At 41.6% G+C, this 21,117-nt stretch overlaps 1 protein-coding gene across 2 annotated transcripts in view; it reads left to right on the plus strand.

The window, feature by feature from the left end:
* Positions 1-4,757: 4,757 nt before the first annotated feature.
* gpr161a (G protein-coupled receptor 161a) overlaps positions 4,758-21,117 on the plus strand; it is a 39,220-nt gene continuing 22,860 nt past the window's right edge. Inside the window, exons 1-2 of one of the 2 annotated variants that reach the window (XM_043700886.1) lie at positions 4,758-4,813; positions 19,907-20,309. In XM_043700886.1, coding sequence (XP_043556821.1) covers positions 19,948-20,309 — 362 coding nt within the window. In that variant the 5' untranslated portion in view covers positions 4,758-4,813; positions 19,907-19,947. The other variant, XM_043700885.1, reaches the window with a different exon arrangement.

The raw sequence follows: 21,117 nt of genomic DNA on the forward strand, positions 1-21,117 counted from the left end.
TTAATGCAGCTATAATGCTTAGGAATTATAGAATTCTTGCTTTCTACCCCTGAGATTTATACTCGCGTTCAATGGGCCAGTTGAAATATTTTGAAATATTTGTATTTTTGTAGTTTAAAAAATTGCACATTAAATGAATGTTTAAATATTAAAATGCTTTTAAACAAAGATTTGTACATTTTGACTTTTTTTTTTACAATTACATGTTTGAAATAGTTTTAAAACCAAATTCACTTTGCCTTTGAAAAAGCAGTAATGCCTTGGTGTTAACTAATCCTGAGCACAACTTTAAATCAATACTTTTAAAACCTAATTACTTTAATCACTTGAAAAAGAACAGTTGCAAATTCAAGTTAATGTTTTAGCTAATGTGCTAGGACTGATTAAGTAATCCATTGGTAAAATTTTATACAAGTTTCTCAATTTGGTTTTTCATAATTTGAAGGTTTTAGATAGGAAATGAACTCAAACTGCAATCTGAAATATAACTGCACTGAATGCAGAAGCTTTCTGCTATTCTGTCCCATATCCCATCTGGGATATGGGACAGAATAACAGAATCTTATCCCATCTAAGCTTGAGCTGAATATCTATAGCTAGATTATCGTGGAAAGTATGTCAGCAGAGACTAACTCGTGGGACTGCAATTAAACAAATACAAAATTAAAAACCTGTCATCAGTACTTTAGGGTCATTCTTTAGAGAAGGAAATATGCCATTGTATTCTAGCCTATATGTCATTCCAGACCCAAGGTATTCGGGTTGACTGTCAGCTGTCATCTGAAATGGTGTGGCAAGCATATATATTTTTTATATGAATAAGACTACTGAAAAAAACTCAGCAGATCTGGCAATCTCTAGAAAGAGAAACAGTTAACACCTTAAACCCAGAGATTCTTCTGAACTCAAGTTCCAACTTTGAACTTGAAACAGATTTTCAGCATCTGTAGTATTTTGCTTTTATTTGTGCAGTTATTTCACTGCCCGGTCTCTGCCAGATCCACCCATTTTGAAGAAATTATGTTATTCTCTCCTGGATCTTCATTTAGTCATTTAGCTTGTTCACCTTCATTGCTTTCTATTTCCTTCTGAGTCTTTGAAAAAGCATTTACTTAAACTAATTTTAACAGCTCCACCACCTTCCTCGGTAACTGTGGATCCACCTTATCCCATGTGGATTCCAACTGAAATTCGATTGTTCAAAATTTGAATCCACTCAGTATTACAGGTATCTCCTTGGCATACAATAGTTCTATTGACAGCTATTCCCACCCCCATCCTGAGATCCACATTCAACTTTTCTGTCCATCAACAGCACCTAATGCTATTTCAAAGCTGTCTTGGTCCCCTGTTCCATTTCATTCTTGATTGGGATTAGGAAAAGGTTGGTATATATGCTGAAGATGGGGCAGGGGGAGAAATTAACAACAAGTGGGGATGGTGCCCAGAGAGCAATTAACAGTTGGGCAGACAAAGGAATGGATAAAGGTCACCCTGATGGAAAATTCAACCTTTAGTGGCTGACCATGGATTGTTTAAGGCAGCAGCACATAACGACAAAGCCTGGGGGTTGGGACAAGGACATGCTTAGCCCCTAAAACTATTGAACTCCATGATGAGTCTTGAAGGCTGCAGAGTCTGCAAGGGGAAAATGAGGTGCTGTTCATCCACCTACTTTCAGGTTAAAAGTGATGTGAAGTACTGGAATTTGAGATTCAGATGCTTTTATTCAACCACAGGTTGTGGATGACTGAAAAAGTCCAGCTTTGATTGTCAATTCTTTAATACCTTTGACAAAGTGCTGGTGCTTTCATGAATAAAACTGAAGGCTTAAAACTGGAAATTGCTGGAAAAACTCAGCAGGTCTAGCAGCATCTGTGAAGAGAAACAGAGTTAATATTTCATGTCCAGCAAGTTCATTTCTGAAGAAAGTTCACTGGACTTGAAATGTTAATTCTACTTTCTCTCTAAGGTTACTGCCTAGTCAACTGAATTTCGTTAGCTATTTATTTTTGTTTCAGATCCTCAGCATCCACAGTTCTTTGCTTTGTATCACTAAGATGCGTAGCCCTATGCAGGGGAAAGTTTTGCCTCTCAAATTTCATTGATTTTTGAGGAAGTGACAGATAATTGAGAGTAGGGCAATGGATGTTATCTATATGAATTTTATTAAAACATTTGACAAGTCCCTCATGATGAGCTGGTCTAGAACATTAAGTCACATGGAATTGGTAAGTGGATACAAAATCCGTTTGGTCATAAAAGACAGAGGTAGTTGTGTAGGGGAGATTTTCTGATTGGAGTTATGTGACCAGTGGTTATCCATAAGGATCAGTACTGGGATCACTATTGCTTGTAACATGTATAAATGGATGAAAATGTAGTTGTTCTGATTAAGTTTGCAGATGACCTGAAAATTGGTAGCATTTTCGATAGTGAGGAAGGTTGGCAGAGGATACAGAAAGAACCGATCGGTTGAAAAGTTGAGCAGAGAAATAGCAGATGGTGTGTAACCTGGACAAGTATGAGATAATGCATTTTCAGACATTAAATGCAAGAGGAAAGTATACAGTAAATAGCAACAACCTCAAGAGCATTGATATACAGAGGAATCATGGTTGCAAATCCATGACTCCCTGTAAATGGCAACACAAGTGGATAAGGTCATAAAGAAGGCATACAGCATACTTGGGGCATTGAGTATAAAGGTTGGCAACTCATTGCAGCAAAAAATAACTTCAGTTAGATTACATTTGGAGTAATATGCACAGTTAAGGTCACCCACACTATAGGAAGGGAATGGAGGCTTTGGAGAGGATGCAAAAAAGGTTTACCAGGATGTTGTCTTGTTTGGAGTATATTAGCTTGAAGAAGAAATTGTACAAACTTGGGCTGTTTTCACTAGAGTGTCAGAGGTTGATAGATTGGATAGTTTGAGTCTTTTTCCCAAGGGTGGAAATGTCAAATACTTCAGGGCATAGATTTAAGGCGAGAAGAGGAAAGTTTAAAGGAGATGTATGAGGCAAACGTTTTTAGACAGAGGGTGCTGGCATCTGGAATGTGCTGTCAGAGGATATGGTAAAAGTAGATACTATAGCAACATAAAAGAGGCATTTAATCAGCCACACAAACAGACAGGAAATAAAGGGATACGGGATTAATTTAAAATTCCATCGTGGTCAGCACAGACATAGTTGACTGAAGGTCCTTTTTCTATGCTGGACTGTTTCTTGTTCTATGTGGAACTGAGCCAAACTGTTCCAGAACACCTTCAACATTGGGCAACTTAGCACATTGTAGATGCCAAAAAAGCAGCACAAATCCAATCCAGCAGTACCCAGTTTGGGTTCTGCCAGGGCCACTCAGCTCCTGACCTCATTACAACCTTGGTTCAAACATGGACAAAAGAGCTAAATTCCAGAAGTGAGCTGAAAGTGACAGCCCTTAACATCAAGGCTGCATTTGGCCGAGTGTGGCATTGAAGAGCCCTTGCAAAACTGGCATCAATGGAACTCAGGGCAGACTCTTCACTGGTTAGAGTCACACCTGGAACATATGAAGATGGTTGTGGTTGTTGGAGATGCTTCATTAATGTCCTTCCCTCCATCTTAAGATCACAAGTGGGGATGTTCACAAGTGATTGCACAATGTTTAGCACCATTCACTACTCCGATACTGATCAATCCATGTTCAACCGCAACAAGACATGGACAATATCCAGGTTAGGGCAAAAATTGAAAAGTAACATTCCCATCACAAATGCCAGGCAAAGACCACCCTCAATAAGAGACAATGTCTCTTTGAAATACAATGGAACTACCATCACTGCATCCCATACAATAAACATCCTGGGGGTTACCATAGGTCAGAGGGTAGGGCAAGCCAGTGAGTGACTATCTACAAGTATGAAGTGTGATGGAATATTCCCCACTTGCCTGGATGAATATTGTTCTTACAACATTTAAGAAGCTTAACACATCAAGGACAAAGTAGTCTGCTTGATTGGCACCACATCCAATCTCTCTACACCCAGTAGCAGTGTGTACTACCTACAAAACGCAATACAGAAATCCACCGAAGATCCTAAGGTAAAACTTTCCAAGCCACCACAACCACTTCCACCCAGAAGGACAAGAGCAGCAGATACATGGACATACTGTCATCTACAAGTTTCCCTCCAAGCCACTCATCCTGACTTGGAAATATATTGACTCTCCTTCACTATCGTTGGGCCAAAATGCCGGAATTCCCCTACCTCAATGTTCAGGATTTGGAGATGCCGGTGTTGGACTGGAGTGTACAAAGTTAAAAATCACACAACACCAGGTTATAGCCCAACTGTTTTTGGAAGCACTAGCTTTCGGAGCACAGCTCCTTCATCAGGTGGTTGTCACCTGATGAAAGAATGGTGCTCCTAAAGCTAGTGCTTCCAATTAAACCTGTTGGACTATAACTTGGTGTTATGTGATTTTTAACTTTGCACTTCAATGTTGTTATAGGTCAACCCAGAGCATGTGGACTTCAGCGGTTTAAGAAGTCAGTTCAGCTCTGGAAATGCCTAAGTCCCAATAAAAAAAACATACGTAGTGTTCTTGTTCTTTGCATCCTTCATTAAACCAGCAATTCAATAACTGAAATGGGACGTTAATTTTGACTTATTGTGGTGAGGACAAAGAGGGAGATTCCCCTTGACAGGTTGAGGTGGGGAAATGACAAAAGGGGGATGTAGAAATGTGAATAAAGATCCGCCATAGTAGCATAAATTATGGAGGTTCCCTGTTGTGATTGGTGTGCCTGGGAACACGGGAAGGAGGTGTGGAAACTTGCGGGAATGTTTGATCTCACTGGGTGCTGAATGAGTGCCTTTTGTTAGTCGTGAAGTGGACAGAGCGCGGTCGAGCAAAACTGAGTGGAAAATAGGAGTTTTTGAAATCTTATATTTCACTGCTCCCTGCCTAGAATATTTAGAGGGATTAACGGGGCGGTTCGATATTTAACAAATTTAAACCAAAAAAATTGAAATGTGTTTTAAGTTGATATCTAAAGGGAGGTCAGGGTGGCCGGTTGGTTTGTTGAGCCGGTTCCCGGGTAGCTGTGGAAAGTTTGTTGGTTGTGTGTTGACAGCTTGTCCCTCTCCAGTGTGTTGGAGTGGCAGACCACCCACAGCGTGAGCTGGGATAGTCTCTCAGCCCGGCGCCATTGCACACACCACCACCAGCATCACCATCGCTGCTGCTTTGTGCAGCGTAGGATTTTGGGAGGGGGAGCGAGCAAGAGGGAGGAAGGAAAAAGCCTTAGAGAAGACATGAACAAACCTGGAAACGGATAAATGAATTGAGTCCGTACAGAAGGTGAGACATGACGTTAATGAAAATTTTACTTAGGGATGAAAAGGAAAAAGTGAAAGCTCTGAAGTTCCTTTGAGTTGAGACAAAGGAAACTGCTGGTTGTTTCAGTCGCGAGGGTATGTGGCTTGGAGACTGAAAACTGAAACTGCCTCTGTTAACTGTTATTTCTTAAAACTTCTTGAAAAGGAATACAATTCGCAGCACTTCTGGAGTTAAGCTAAATACAAAGACGATTTATGGATTCGGTTTTTCTTTATTTTTACCAAGACGGTTGCAGAGGGGAATGAGAGTGAATTCGATGCATTGGGGAGGGGTCGTTGCTTGTGAAGAGCAAAGCGCTGTTGTCGCGTTTAAATATAGCAATTCGTAGCAAAAAGAAACGCCTTTATTGACTATATTAAAGAAAGTGAAGGGTTGGAAGGGCGGATGTCTCGCTGCTAGAAGGAGAAAGATCCGCAATTACTCCGTTTTGATTTTGGGGCAGGCGGGGGTTGGATAGAGGTGGTTGGCATCAATTCGTGAAGTATGCTCGGGCCTTTACCTCCGAAATAGAAGGCAGTTTTGGTCTTTAACGATAAAACTATTTTGAAAAACTAGTATTAGGATAAATCCTGCCATTCTGTGCGACTGTAAAGTACCCATTTAACCTTGCCTTTTCTTGAGTGTAGAAAGAAATTACACTTGAATATCTCATTTCTCATCTTAGTCCCCAACCCGTTTTGACCCCCCATCACTCATTTAACAATTATTCAGCATTCCCAGAAAAATTGTGAGCAGTTGTGAATGCTTAAAGCCAAATGTAAAGTGTTAGCGACCTGTATATGTTGAAAAGAAAAATCCTGGAATTCGTCTGTATAAGCTCTTAAAATAGTCACAAAAAGTAAAAGTTGGAATTGAAATAATTCTGACGACCTGCATTGATATACCATTTCGACATGGTGAAATATTCCAAAGTGCTTCACAACATTGACCAGACAGACAATAATATTCAGCCAAAGGGAAAAGATTGTTTTGGATTAGATTACTTACAGTGTGGAAACACGCCCTTCAGCCCAACAAATCCACACCAAAACGCAACCCACCCACACCCATTCCCCTACATTTACCCCTTCACCTAACACTACGGACAATTTAGCATAGCCAATTCACCTAACCTGCACATCTTTGGATTATGGGAAGAAACCAGAGCACCCGGAGGAAGCCCACACAGACACGGGGAGAACGTGCAAACTCCACACAGTCAGTCACCTGAAGTGGGAATTGAACCCAGGTCTCTGGCGTTGAGGTGGCACTGTGCCACCGTGCTGCCCATAACAGCATTAGAGACTGAACTAACTATGACAGGATAAAGCAGCTGGTTAAAGACTGGCTCCAAGCAATTGGATTTAAGGGATTTTAAAGTAAGAAAGAGAGGTAAAGGGGTTTATGTGGAAGAAATACCAGCGTTTAGGCCCCAAGAAGTTCAAGGCAGTCAGGAATGCTGTTGAAAATGTTCTGGAGAGCCAAATTACATGAATAAGACCATTTTGCAGGATTGTAGGGCTGGTGGAAGGTGCAGAGTTAGAATTGGAAGTGGCCATGATGAGTTTGAAACTGATAACTGATGTTAAAATTGAGGTCTTGCTTAACCAAAAACCGAAGTAGGTCAGTGAGCACAGAGGTGCATAGATGACTGGGGCTGAGTGTGACTAAAGGGTGGGAGCTGCTGTGTGACAGATGACCTCAACTTTATGGAGAGTAGAATGTGGACAACTGGCCAGGTGTTTGTTGGAATAGTCAGGTGTAGAAGGGAAAAAGGCATGAATGAATATTTCAGCAGCAGAATTAGAGCAAAGTCGTATGATATGGAGCTGAAAAATGAAATTCTTACTGATAGGTAGATATGGCTGAAAGCCTATCCTGAGGGCAGTTGTGACACCGAGGCTCTGAACAGGTCAGTGTTAACTGAGACTTGGTAGCATAGAAACAGACCCTTTAGCCCAAGTTATTCATGCTGACTACTTTCCTGAACAGAATTAGTCCCATTTGTCTGCATTTGACCTATATCTAAACTTTTCCTATTGATGTATCTGTCCAAATGTTTTTCAAATGTTGCAATTGTACTCTCCTTTACCACTTCCTCTGGAAGTTTATCCATATAGTGCACCACCCTCTGTGTCCCGCAGGTCCCTTTTTAAACCTATGTCCTCTAGTTTTGTACTCGCTTACCCTGGGGAAAAGACTGACTATTCACCTTGTCTATACCCTTCATGACTTTATAAACCTCTGAGATCAACCCTCAGCCTCCTAATCTCCAGAGGATAAAAACGTCCTAGCCTCTCTTTATAACTCAAATGCTACATCTCGGTGACATCCTTATACATTTTTTTGCACCTTTTCCAGTTTAATAACACTCTCCCTATAGTAGGTTGACCAGAATTATGTGGAGTACTTCAGATGGGGCTTTACTAAAGCCTTGTATAGCTGTATCATATTCCAATTCCTGTGCTGTGACCAATGAAGGCAAGTGCGCCAAATGTCGCCTTCACCATCTTGTCTATCTGTGATGCCACTTCGAAGGAACGATGCATCTGCACCCATTGCTTTCTCTGTTTGACAACACTCCCCAGGGTCCTACCAATAACTGTAAGTCCTACCCTGGTTTCTCTTATCAAAATGCAAACCTCAGATTTATTTGTATTAAACTCAATCTGTCGGTCCCTGTCCCACTGGATCAAGATCCCAGAAGAGTGACACGGTGGCTCAGTGGTTAGCACTGCTGCCTCACAGCGTTAGGGACTCCGGTTTGATTCCGTCCTTGGGCAGCTGTGTGGGGTTTGCACTTTCTCCGGCGCTCTGGTTTCCTCCCATAATCCAAAAAACTGTGCAGATCAGATGAATTTTCTAACTTCCCCATAGTGTTAGGTGCATTAGTCAGGGGTAAATATGGGGAATGGGTCTGGGTGGGTTACTCTTCAGAGGGTCGGTGTGGACTTGTTGGGCCAAAGGGCCTGTTTCCATACTGTAGGGAATCTAATCTAATCTTGTACTCTTGGATAATCTTCTGCACTGTCCACTGTGCCACCAGTTTTGGTGTCATCTTCAAACTTACTAGCCATGCCATCCAAATCATAAACAACAATGAACCCAGCACCCATCCTTGCACAGGTCACAGGCCTCCAGTCTGAACAACAACCCTCTACCACCATCCTTTGTCTTTCACTGTTAAGCCAATTTTGTGTCTAGTTGGCTAGCTACCCCGGATCCCTTGTGATCTAACCTTACTAATCAGTCTATCATGTGGAACCTTGTTGAAGGCCTTGCTGCTTGCCAAAGAAAGACATGGAGTGGTAGCTAAGGAATGGATTTTGGAACAGGCACTAAAAAAGTGGCTGTAAACTTGCCTTCAAATTTCCCAGTAGTTAGTGAATTTTGAGAAGAATACCACACCTTGAGAAAAAGAACAGGAAATAACATCACCACAGGAAATGACATCACCAACCCAAGCACATAAATAGAAAACCGGTATGACCACCAGTGCTTCACCCAGAGGCACACTGAAAATGTTTTAGTATGGTGAAAATGAACCTTCCAGCTCAGCGAGGCAACCTACATCCATTCCTAGTAGTTAATTGGAGGAAATGTTTGTTCATCCAGTGCAGGATGTAAAATATAACCTGATAATTTAGTAATAGTGGCGAGGAGTGGCGTGAGGCCTGGCCTCGTCACCAAGCATGGGAAAACTAATTGTGTTTTCAGATGATGCTGCCAAGAGGTAACTGTTACAACTCTAGGGACCATTAAGAATTAAAGATGTGTGATCACCCAGCAACTAACATAACTATGCCAGAAGATTCACTCTCTCTTCAACAAAAAGCAACTTTTATTGTGTAAATAGAGATATAAAGCCAACACCACTAAGTTAACACAATAGTGTCTAAAAACTTCTTTGATCTTGTGAAATCTTGAAGATTCACTAACTTTTGCTGAAACCAACCCAAAAGGTATGCTGCAAACCTCTGGAATTTACTTTAATTTGTATAACAGTCTAACTGTTCACTAAGGAGCCAAGTGGATGGGCATCCTTCATTTAGTTTGTGGAAGAGCAATCTTCCAGCTTTCTTGAAAGACCTCCTGACTGGATTGTTCAGTTCCTTGCCCTGGCTATGGACATAACAAAGACTGCTTTTTTTCCCCACTCTATTGATTCAGTATAACAGTTTCCAAGGTCACTATTTCAGCTGACTGATTTAGAACATAGAATAGTACAGTTGTGCCTTTTATCCTACTCTAAAATCAGACTAACCTACATGCCCTCCATTTTACTATCTTTCATGTGCCTATCCCAGAGTTGCTTAAATGTCCCTAATGTACCCAAGTCGTCTTCTACTGCTGGCATTGCATTCCACGCGCACACCACACTGTGTGCAGAACCTACCTCTAAACGTTTCTCAGTCACCTTAAAATTCTGCCCTCTTGTGATAGCCATTTCCACCCTGGGCAAAAGTGTGTGGCTATCCACTTTACCTCAGCTTCTCATAATCTTGTACTGTACCACAAGATTGTACAAGACCTGCTGTAGATTTCTTGTACTGGTTGAAAACTAGAGCAAGTCTTCCAGTTATATTTCCCTAATTAAATCTGAACTGAAATACCCTGTTCTGTTGAAAAAAGTATAAATAAAGTAAACAGTGCTTTCTCACCAAGGCTCCACCCTGAATTATTATCTTCTGTTGCGATGTTGGTAGGGTTTGGGCTTATATAAACAAATGTGTAAAAACTATTTTATCTTCAACACAACTCTGATTCTACAATGCAAATGAATAATTTATTACTAATACTGTTAAGACTCCATTTTTGAGAAGATTTGTAGCTCAGGTTTAGGTTCTGGCTGTCAGTTTGCTCGCTGAGCTAGAAGGTTCATTTTGAGAAGTTTCATCACCATACTAGGTAACATCTTCAGTGAGCTTCTGGATGAAGCACTGGTGGTGTAGCCTGCTTTCTATTTATGCATTTGGGTTTCCTTGGGTTGGTGATGTGATTTATAGAGTCATAGAAATGTACATCATGAAAACAAACCATTCGGTACAACCCATCCATGCCGACAAGATATCCCAACCCTTCCTGTGGTGATGTCATTTCCTTTTTTTTCCAGGATGTAAATGGGATCCAAATCAATGTGTTAGAATATCGGTTGGAATGCCATGCTTCTAGGAATTCTCATGCGTGTCTCTGTTTGTCTTGTCCTAGTTGTCCCAGTTGAAGTGGTGTCCTTCCTCTCCGTATGTAAGGATACTGGTGAGAGTGGGTCATGTCTTTTTGTGGCTAGTTGGTGTTCATGTATCCTGGTGGCTAGTTTTCTGCCTATTTTGACCAATGCAGTGTTTGTTACAGTTCTTGCACGGTATTTTGTAAATGACGTTAGTTTTGCTCATTTTCTGTATAGGGTCTTTCAACTGCTCTTTTAGTGTATTGGTGGGTTTGTGGGTGACCATGATGCCAAGGAGTCTGAGTAGTTTGGCAGTCATTTCAGAGATGTCTTTGATGTAGGGGAGAGTGGCTAGGGTTTCTGGATGTGTTTTGTCTGCTTGTTTGGGCTTGTTACTGAGAAATCCGGCAGACTGTGTTCATTGGGTACCATGATGAATTTGAAAGACCCTATACAGACAACAATCAAAACTAATGTCATTTACAAAATACTTTGTAAGAACTGCATTGGACAAACACAGAAAACTAGTCACCAGGATACATGAACATCAACTATGCACAAAAGAAATGACCCTCTCACACTAGTATCCTTACATACAGATGAGGAAGGACACCACTTCGACTGGGACAACTCATCCATCCTAGGATTAGCTACACAGAGATACGCACGAGAATTCCTAGAAGCACGGCATTCCAACTGGAACTCTATCAATAAACATATTGACGTGGATCCCATTTACCACCCTGAGAGAGAGAATATGGAATGACATCATAGGAAAAATGACATCACCACAGGAAATGACAGCACCAACCCAAGGAAACCAATAGAAAGTGAGCTATACCACCAGTGTTTCATCCGGAGGCTCACTGAAGATGTTACCTAGTATGGTGACGAAACATCTGAAAATGAACCTTCCAGCTCAGCAAGCAAACCTGCATCCACGGTTACGACTCTAGCTCCATTATCATTTCAAACAGCCTTCTCAAATGCTGTGACAGATGCTGGGGCTTGAACCTGACCTCTTGGGCCAGAGGTAGGTACATTGTTCTGGCTTCATTAGAAGATTTCCAACTCTGTTTTAAAATGAACAGAACCACAATTTGAAGAAGGCAATTTGTGCCATTCTGTCTATGCCAGTTTTCCCACAGGCAAGCTTTTTAAAGTGCCATTTGTTTGAGGTGTATTTGAATCCTTTTTTGTAACCTGTGTCTCAGCTTAATATTCTGCACTTATATATTCCTAAAACTAAAGACATAGAGTCGTAGGCTTGTACAGCACAGAAGCAGATCCTTTAGTCCAACTTGTCCATGCTGACCAGGTATCCTAAATTAATCTAATCATTTTCCAGTATTTGGCTCATATCCCTCTAAACTCTTCCTATTCAAATACCCATCCAGATACAATTACAGCATTTAAAATGCAACAGTCTCCACCATTTCCTCTGGCAGCTCATTCCATGTACACACCCTGTGAAATAATTGCCCCTTGGGTCCCTTTTAAACCTTTCTCTCCCCTACCTAAACATATGCCCTCTAGTTTTGGACACTCCCACTCTGGATAAAAGACCGTGAATATTCATTCTATCCACGCCTTTTATTATTTTATAAACCTCTGTAAGGTCACAACTCAGCCTCCAACACTCAGGAAAATGGCCTCAGCCAATTCCGCCTCTCCGTTTAGCTCAAACCCTCCAACTCCAGCAACATCTTTGTAAATGCTTTCTGCACCCTTTCAAGTTTCGCAAAAACTTTCTATATCAAGGAGACCAGAACTGAATGCAGGATTCAAAAAGTGGCTGAACCAATGTTCTGTACAGCTGCAACATGACATGCGGATTTATTCATCTTTGTGTTTTAAGGTGTCCAGCACTACCACTTTGTTAATGTGGACATTTTTCAAGATATCACGGTTTTATTTCTCCAAGTCTCTCTCTTCTATATCCTTATCCATTATAAATACCGACGCAAAATACTCGTTTAGTATCTCAGCCATATCCTGCAGTCCCACATACAGGTGGCCTTATTGATCTTTAAGGGGCCCTAATTTTTCTCTAGTTATTCTTTTGCCCTTTAATGTATTTGTAGGGTCTCTTTGGTTCTCCTTAATGCTATTTGCCAAAGCTAACTCGTGTCCCCTTTTTGCCCTCGGGTATAGTCCTATTATACTCCTCAAGGGATTCACTCGATCCCAGTGGTCTATATCTGCCTCGGTCCTTTTTGTGACCAGAGCCTCAATGTTTCTAGTCCTCCAGCATTCCCGATTTCGACCAGCCTTGCCCTTCACACTAATGGGAACTTACTGCCTCTAGATTCTCCTCTAAATTTTGAAGGCCTCCCACTTTTAAGTGTTTTATTTTCTAAAATATGTAAGTGATGAACTGAACTTCTGCAACAAAATGCAAATGATAAATATAGTTGGCCATGAATTGATTTTATTGGAACACAGAGAACACTAGAATTATGAGAACCGAAAGAGAAGCCACTAAGGTGATGCTGTACTTCCTGCTGAATAGATCTGAATGCAGCCAGGTGAACACCATTCCATCCAGCTGAATGATGGTGGCAATCTGTTGAAGGAGGGTAGTGTGATCAATGCTGTCAAAGTTTGTAAACATTGAGAAGGACTATAAAGCACAAGTTGACTTCTGTCTCAGGCACATTGAATGCCAAGGTGACTAAATAGTCATTATTTAAAGTCAAAATGTTATAAATTCCCAAATCATGTTTAAATTCCATTTATGATTAAATACCTAGGGCTTTTTCAGGTATCGAAATTGGTCCCTTTTTAAAAACAGTGATACTGACCATTGGCATCTCCTGTCCAACATTGACTGGGTCATTTTCATGGAGTTGACATGAATTAGGCTGATACAGCCTTCGCTGAAATTAACATTTTTCTTAAAGGCAACAAACCTGTCAGTTCTCGACATGGCAGGCATATAAAGGCCTCATTACTACCCGATTTGGACCATCATGAGAATCTTCCCATGTTAAGAGCTGAGAATTACTATTGTTGAGCCTTGACACAATAATTCTGCCAGAGTTTGAATGTACAAAGCAGCTGCTATTTCAGAAAGCTATCGGGGCAGAAACAGGCTGCAGAAGTGAAACAATCAGCAAACCAAGAAATAAAAAGGTTACTATAATATTCTTTACAGTTAATGATTTCAGGTTTCTGAAAGACATCTCTAAGACTGAAATACTGCTGCTGATACTATCTTTTCTAGTTCAAGATTTATTTATTAATTTAGAGTCCCCAGTTCCTGTGGCTGGATTCAGATTCCTGTTTCTGGGTTAAAAGTCCAGTATAAATGTCACTGTAATCCTAGAATTCGAAAATTGTCCATGGTCATAACAGACGAGCAGAACCCAGTCATGCATTCTGTAGCCCAGTGCAATTTTAGTGACGGCTGACTAACCTATTGGTCCACTATGTCTATTCCAATTTGAATCCCATTGATTAGATTAGATTACCTACAGATTTGAAACAGGCCCTTCGGCCCAACAAGTCCACACTGACCCTCCGAAGAGTAACCCATTCCCCTACTAATGCACCTATCATGGGCAATTTAACATGGCCAATTGACCTGACCTGCACATCTTTGGACTGTGGGAGGAAACCGGAGCACCCGGAGGAAACCCACGCAGACACAGGGAGAATGTGCAAACTCCACACAGACAGTCACCGAAGGCTGGAATCAAACCTGGGACCCTGGTGCTGTGAGGCAGTAGTGCTAGCCACTGAGCCACCATGCCGCCCATCTTAAGGGAAGCAAATTATGTCCAGATCAGAGGATGAGTAGGTTGAGAGAGGGTAATATCTTAGTGAGGACTCTGGCAACAAAGGTGGAGGTGATGATGTAGTTCAGCAAATCCAATAGTTGCAGAAATATTACAATGAACGGTTGAGTAACTGCTTAGTTTGGGCAGCATGGGGTGGCTCAGTGGCTAGCACTGCTGCCTCACAGCACCAGGAACCCAGGTTTAATTCCAGTCTCGGGTAACTGTCTATTTGGAGTTTGCACATTCTCCCCCTGTCTGCGTGGGTTTCCTCTGAGTGCTCCAGTTTCCCCTCTCAGTCTAAAGATATGCAGGTTAAATGGATTGGCCATGCTAAATTGCCCATTACGTCCAGGGCTGTGTATGTTAGGTGGATTAGCCATGGGAAATACAGGGTTACAGGGAGAGAGCGTTGGGTCTAGCTTGGATACTGTTTAGACTGTCAGTGCGGACTTAATGGGCCGAATGGCCTGCTTCCACTCAATGGGGATTCTCAATAAAAAAAATTGTGTTGTGGTATGTAGGCATCACAGTTTCAAGGTTGTCAGCAAGAGAACTAGAAGTGAGTTGAAAAGAAACTTTGTTACTCAGAGTTGTTAGGATTTGGAATGTGCTGCCTGTGAGAATGGTGGAGGCAGATTCCATAAGAGAGCTGGATGTGAATTTGAAGGTGATTGAATTTAGAGGGTTACAGAGATGGTTCTAGCTGGGTAGCTCTTTCAGGAGCTGGTACCAACTCAGCTTTAATGGCTGCTTTCTGTACTGACAAAAATTTGACGATTCAATGGGTTGTGGAGTTTTATTTGTAGTGACAGATATAGAAATAAGTAGGGTTGGAATTCTGTCACTGTTCCTTCACTGTCATTGTGTTCATTTATTTTGCCTAAGGTTCTTACACATTTGATGCAACTGCAACACACCAACTTCTGTGAGCAACCAAAATTTTATTAAAGACAGCACAGTACAGTACAAACTTTCTGGAGGAACTTTTAACACGCACCTTGCAGGGCTTGCAGAGTCATGCCAAAGCTCTCCCTAAACAAAGGAAATAGACCTTTTATACAAAATCTTTACATCACAGTTAGTAATGCCCACAAGACAGCCCCCAGTCATTCTCCCTCCCCCCACACCCCCAGTCACATGCTACTCAAGACACAACGCAGTGACCTGACTGTCTCCAGAAACAATAATGTAAATCATCCCTTGATGGTCAAATTGGTTGTAAATTTTTTTTTTAACTACAGGGAGTAGTCAAATTCCAACTGTAATGTTCTTAGTGATTTCTGAATAGGGGATGAAAATGTAAATATTAGGAGATGACGATGTAAATGGCTGTGAATGGCAAGGAAATAGCCATGTAAATGGCTCTGGATAATAAGAGATGATAATGGAATTTCTTAAAATTTACCTGTAAGTCAGCTATCCCACCCTTGTCTCAGGTCACCCAATTTCCTGCTGGTCAGCAGAGCAAGTTAACTCTTTAATATCACAAGTGCAGCAAAACCCTGGAACTTCCAACCAAATAGAACTGTGAGTGACTCAACCCAGAAGGATTGCAGGCTTCAAGAAGGTGACTAACCATCACATTCTCAGGGGAAATTCAGGATGAACAATAAATCTTGAAACCAGTAGGAGGATGGGAACCTAAATTGTAGTTAGAGTATACAGGAGGTTGAGGGTAGTGAGGTCCGAAATAAAGTTTCAGGGTTGTAAGAGGGCACCGGCAGACAAGTTATTTGAAGTGTGTCTACTTCAACACCAGGATCATCTGGAATATGATGGGTGAACCTGCAGCATGGGTTGGTATCTGGGATTTTAATGTTGTGGCCATTTCAGAGACATGGATAGAGCAGGGAGAGAAATTGTTATTGCAGGTTCCGGGATTTAGATGTTTCAGTAAGAACAGAGAAAATGGTGCAAGGGTTGGGGGTGTGTGTGGGGGATGGTGATAGTGGTGGTGGATTTGGTATTGTTGGTCAAGGACAGTATTACCGTTGTAGAAAGGACGTTTGAGGACTCGTCTACTGAAGTAATATGGGCTGAGGTTAGAAACAGGAAAGGAGAGGTTACCCTTTTGGGAGTTTTCTATAAGCCTCTGAATAGTTCCAGAGATGTAGTGGAAAGGATAGCAAAGATGATCCTCGATAGGAGGGAAAGTGACAGGGTAGTTGTTATGGGCGTCTTTAACTTTCCAAATATTGACTGGAAACACGGTAGTTCAAGTACTTTAGGGGGGTCATTTTTTTTGTTCAGTGTGTGCAGGAGAGTTTCCTGACACAGTATGTAGATAGGCCAACAAGGGGCAAGGCCACATTAGATTTGGTACTGGTGAACGAACCCGGCCAGGTGTTAGACTTGGAGGTCGATGAGCACTTTGGTGATAGTGACCACGATCCGGTTATGTTTACTTTAGTGATGAAAAGGGATAGGTATATACTGCAGGAAAGAGTTATAGCTGGGGGAAAGGCAATTACAATGCAATTAAGCAGGATTTATGATTCATTGGATGGGGAAGGAAACTGCAGGGGAGTTGAAACGTGGACCTTATTCAAGGAACAGCTACTGCGGATCCTTGTTAAGTATGTACCGGTCAGGCAGGGAGGAAGTTGTTGAGCACGGGAGCAGTGCTTTATTAAGAAAGTTGAATCTCTTGTCAAGAGGAAGAAGAAGGCTTCTGTTAGGGTGAGATGTGTTGGCTTAGTTAGGGCACTTGAAAGTTAAAAATCAGTTAGGAAAGACCTAAAGAGAGAGCTAAGAGGAGCCTAGAGGGGACATGAGAAGTCATTGGTGAATAGGATCAAGGAAAACTCTAAGGCTTTCTGTAGCTATATCAGGAATAAATGAATGACGTGAGAAAGGTTACTGCCAATCAAGGATAGTAGTGGGAAGTTGTGCATGGAGTCTGAGGAGATGGAGGCAGCACTAAATGAATACTTTTCATCAGTTTCACATTAGAAAAAGACAATTTGTTGAGGAGAATATTAAGAAACAGGCTACTAGACTAGATGGGATTGAGGTTCACAAGGAGGAGGTGTTAGCAATTCTGGAAAATGTGAAAATAGAAGTCCGCTGGTCCAGATGGGATTTAATCTAGGATTGTCAGCGAAGCCAGAGAGAAGATTGCAGAGCCTTTGGCTTTCATCTTTGTCGTCATTGTCTGCAGGAATAGTGCCAGAAGACTGGAGGATTGCAAATGTTCCCTTGTTCAAGAAGGGGAGTAGCAATAACCCTGGTAATAAACCAGTGAGCTTTACTTCGGTTGTAGGTAAAGTTTTGGAAAAGGTTAAAAGAGAGGATTTATAATCATCTTGAAAGGAATAAGTTGAATAGGGATAGTCAACATGGTTTTGTAAAGGGTAGGTCGTGCCTCACAAAACTTAGAGTTCTTTGAGAAATTGATCAAACAGGTGGATGAGGGTAAAGTGTTGGATGTGGTCTATATGGATTTCAGTAAGGCATTTGATAAGGTTTCCTTCGGTAGGCTATTGCACAAAATGTGGAGGCATGGGATTGAGGGTGATTTAGTGGTTTGAATCGGAAATTGGCACCACAGAGGGTGGTGGTGTGGAAAAATCACCCAATACTCTGAAAATTACCAGGAGATCCAGAAAATCCTTCATGAAATTTAAGAAAAAGCTGTGGCAATCAGAAGGTATTTTTCCTGTTTGCCCACCAGTCCTTTGTCTTTCTGCAGTTATCTGATAGCATTAGCATAACCAATCATACTGGCTTGCTTTGTCGCTATAAACTAATCATTGTCTGCCGCACTGATTCATTACACTTAACATATCACGTTGCACCACCATCGTCTTCAGCATTAGCTCATCTATCAGTGATTTAACTAACATATCACAGTGCACTACCTACCATTATCTGTTACTGGAGCTCTCTAATATGATCCTGTGCATGCATTACAACACTTAAGTTAACTACATAGTTGTTAGAGCAACTTCCATAGTGGTTGATGGGAAATATTCACCTTGGAGTTCAGTTACTAGTGGTGTAACGCCAGGATCGGTTTTGGGTCCACTGCTATTTGTCATTTTTATAAATGATTCAAATGAGGGCATAGAGTTAGTAAATTTGTGAATGACGCTAAGGTCTGTAGAGTTGTGGATAGTGACAAAGGATATTGTAGGTTACAAAGGGACATAGATAAACTGCGGAGCTGGGCTGAGAGATGGCAAATGGAGTTTAATGTGAAAAAGTGAGGTGATTCACTTTGGAAGGAATAACAGGAATGCAGAGTACTGGGTAATTGAAAGGTTCTTGGTCGTGTAGATGAGCAGAGACATCTTGGTGTGTAGGTACATAGTTCCTTGAAAGTTGCCACCCAGCTTGTTAAGAAGGCCTATGGTGTGTTAACTTTTATTGGTAGAAGGATTGCATTTTGGAACCATGAGGTCATGCTGCAGCTGTACGAAACTCTGTTGCAGCCGCACTTGGGAGTATTGCGTACAGTTCTGGTCACCGCATTATAAGAAGGATGTGGAAGCTTTGGAAGGGGTTCAGAGGAGATTTACTGGGATGTTGCCTGGTATGGAGGGTAGGTCTCTCGAGGAAAGGCTGGGGCACCTGAGGTTGTTTTCGTTAGATTGATTAAGGTTGAGAGGCGACTTAATTACAACATATAATCAGAGGGTTACATAGGATGGACAGCAAGAGCCATTTTCCTCGGATGGCTAGCATGAGGGGACATAAGTTGATGAGTGATAGATATAGAACAAATGTCTGAGGTAGCTTCTTTACTCAGAGAGTAGTAGGGGCATTGAACACACTGCCTGTAACAGTAGTAGACTCGCCAACTTTAAGGGCATTTACATGGTCATTGGATGGGCATATGGATGAGGATGGAATAGTGTAGGTTAGATGGGCTTCAGATTGGTTTCACAGGTCGGCGCAACTTCGAGGGTGGAAGGGCCTGTACTGCGCTGTGGTGTTCTATGTTCTAAATGGTGGCCTTGCCAGGAACATGCATCCTGTGAAAGAAAAATAAAAGTGAAATCTTCTAAGAGGCAGAAGATACTGACTGAGGGGTCCAGTACAATGAATAGATAGCAGCCCCAATTGGAAGCAGGAGACACTGTTAAAGCAAGTCGAGAAATAGTCATGATCCAGGCTTCATGTGCCTCATTGGGGGGTCAGTGAGATGAGGGGTGTCCTGCTTTTCCAGTTCATTGCCAGGAGGCGCGCTCTCACTTGCTGCAGATAAAGGGGAGGGACAGTCTGATGCTTGGAATCTCTTGGCACTGTCTCGATATTTTCTAATCAGATTGAAATGTCTCTGGAGCAGGTGGGACTCTACCTTAGATCTTCTGGCCCAGAGGTATGGGTGCTACACGAGCCCTTTAGCCGCCTTGCCCTAAGTGGGTCCTTAATTGTCCCCTAGTTAGCGACCTGTGAGTACCGGTTTCATAATTTGCTCCAGCCCTCATTCTGAAAACCATCTCTGCAGGGCTTGGAATTTTTTTTCCCAATATTTCTTAAATGTGATAGCATTTCTCTTATTTTTGATTTCAACAGATAATGTTACCTCAGTGTATCGGTATTTTGTGTTCCACATAATTAATTGTGTTTTATTTCTGCTTCAGCATTCAAGCATGCCATCGCCTCACTGTTCCACAGCTTCACAATGAACTATAACACCAGTGCCAATAGAAGTGTGGGACACAGCACTTCACAAGAAGATGGTGGAGTCATAATTGCAGAATCAGTTGCTATCATTGTCATTGCTGTGTTGATCTGTTTGGGAAACCTGGTGATTGTCATAACTCTTTACAAGAAATCTTACCTCTTGACACCAAGCAATAAGTTTGTCTTCAGTCTGACACTTTCAAATTTTCTGCTATCTATTCTGGTGCTTCCTTTTGTTATCGCAAGCTCCATCAAGCGAGAATGGATGTTTGGGGTGGTGTGGTGCAACTTCACAGCCCTGCTGTACATGCTTATCAGCTCCGCCAGTATGATGACACTGGGAGTCATTGCAATAGATCGGTAAGATTTGTTTCATTGTGTCTTTTATATTGGAGAAACAGAGTATTTCATTGAGTAATGTAATAGAAGCAAGTTTGTTATAAATGAATAATATACTCGTTGTTGAAAAGCTTTCAGGTATTTGCACAAATAATGTGTGCATTTCATTTATACCCTGAAACCATGTCTGGTGCACCACATTTTCATCACTCCTGTTACACTTTTTTTGGGTATTGCTAAATTTTACTGAGATTTGTGTACAGATATGGATTTCAGTATTGGTTGGATTATCATTTGCAGTGATTCAGATGTAATAAAATATAGAACATTGCACATTACAGTGCAGTATAGGCCCCTTCAGCCCTTGATCTTGCACCGATCTGTGGAACCAATCTGAAGCCTATCTAACCTACCCTATTCCATTTTCATCCATATGTTTAACCGATGACTATTAAATGCCCTTAAAGTTGGTGAGTATACTACTACTATTGCATTCCATGCCCTTACTACTCTCTGAGTAAAGAAACTACCTCTGACATCTGTCCTATATCTATCACCCCTCAATTTAAAGCTATGCCCCTTCATGCTCATCGTCGCCATTCTTGGAAAAAGGCTCTCCCTGTCCACCCTATCTAACTCTCTGATTATCTTATATGTCTGTTGTGGTTCTGTTCGCCGAGCTGGGAATTTGTGTTGCAGATGTTTCGCCCCCTGTCTAGGTGACATCCTCAGTGTTTGGGAGCCTCCTGTGAAGAGCTTCTGTGATCTTTCCTCCGGCATTTATAGTGGATTGATTCTGCCGCTTCTGGTTGTCAGTTCCAGCTGTCCG

The sequence above is a fragment of the Chiloscyllium plagiosum genome, chromosome 12 (assembly GCF_004010195.1).
Source record: "Chiloscyllium plagiosum isolate BGI_BamShark_2017 chromosome 12, ASM401019v2, whole genome shotgun sequence".
Taxonomy (NCBI): Eukaryota; Metazoa; Chordata; class Chondrichthyes; order Orectolobiformes; family Hemiscylliidae; genus Chiloscyllium; species Chiloscyllium plagiosum.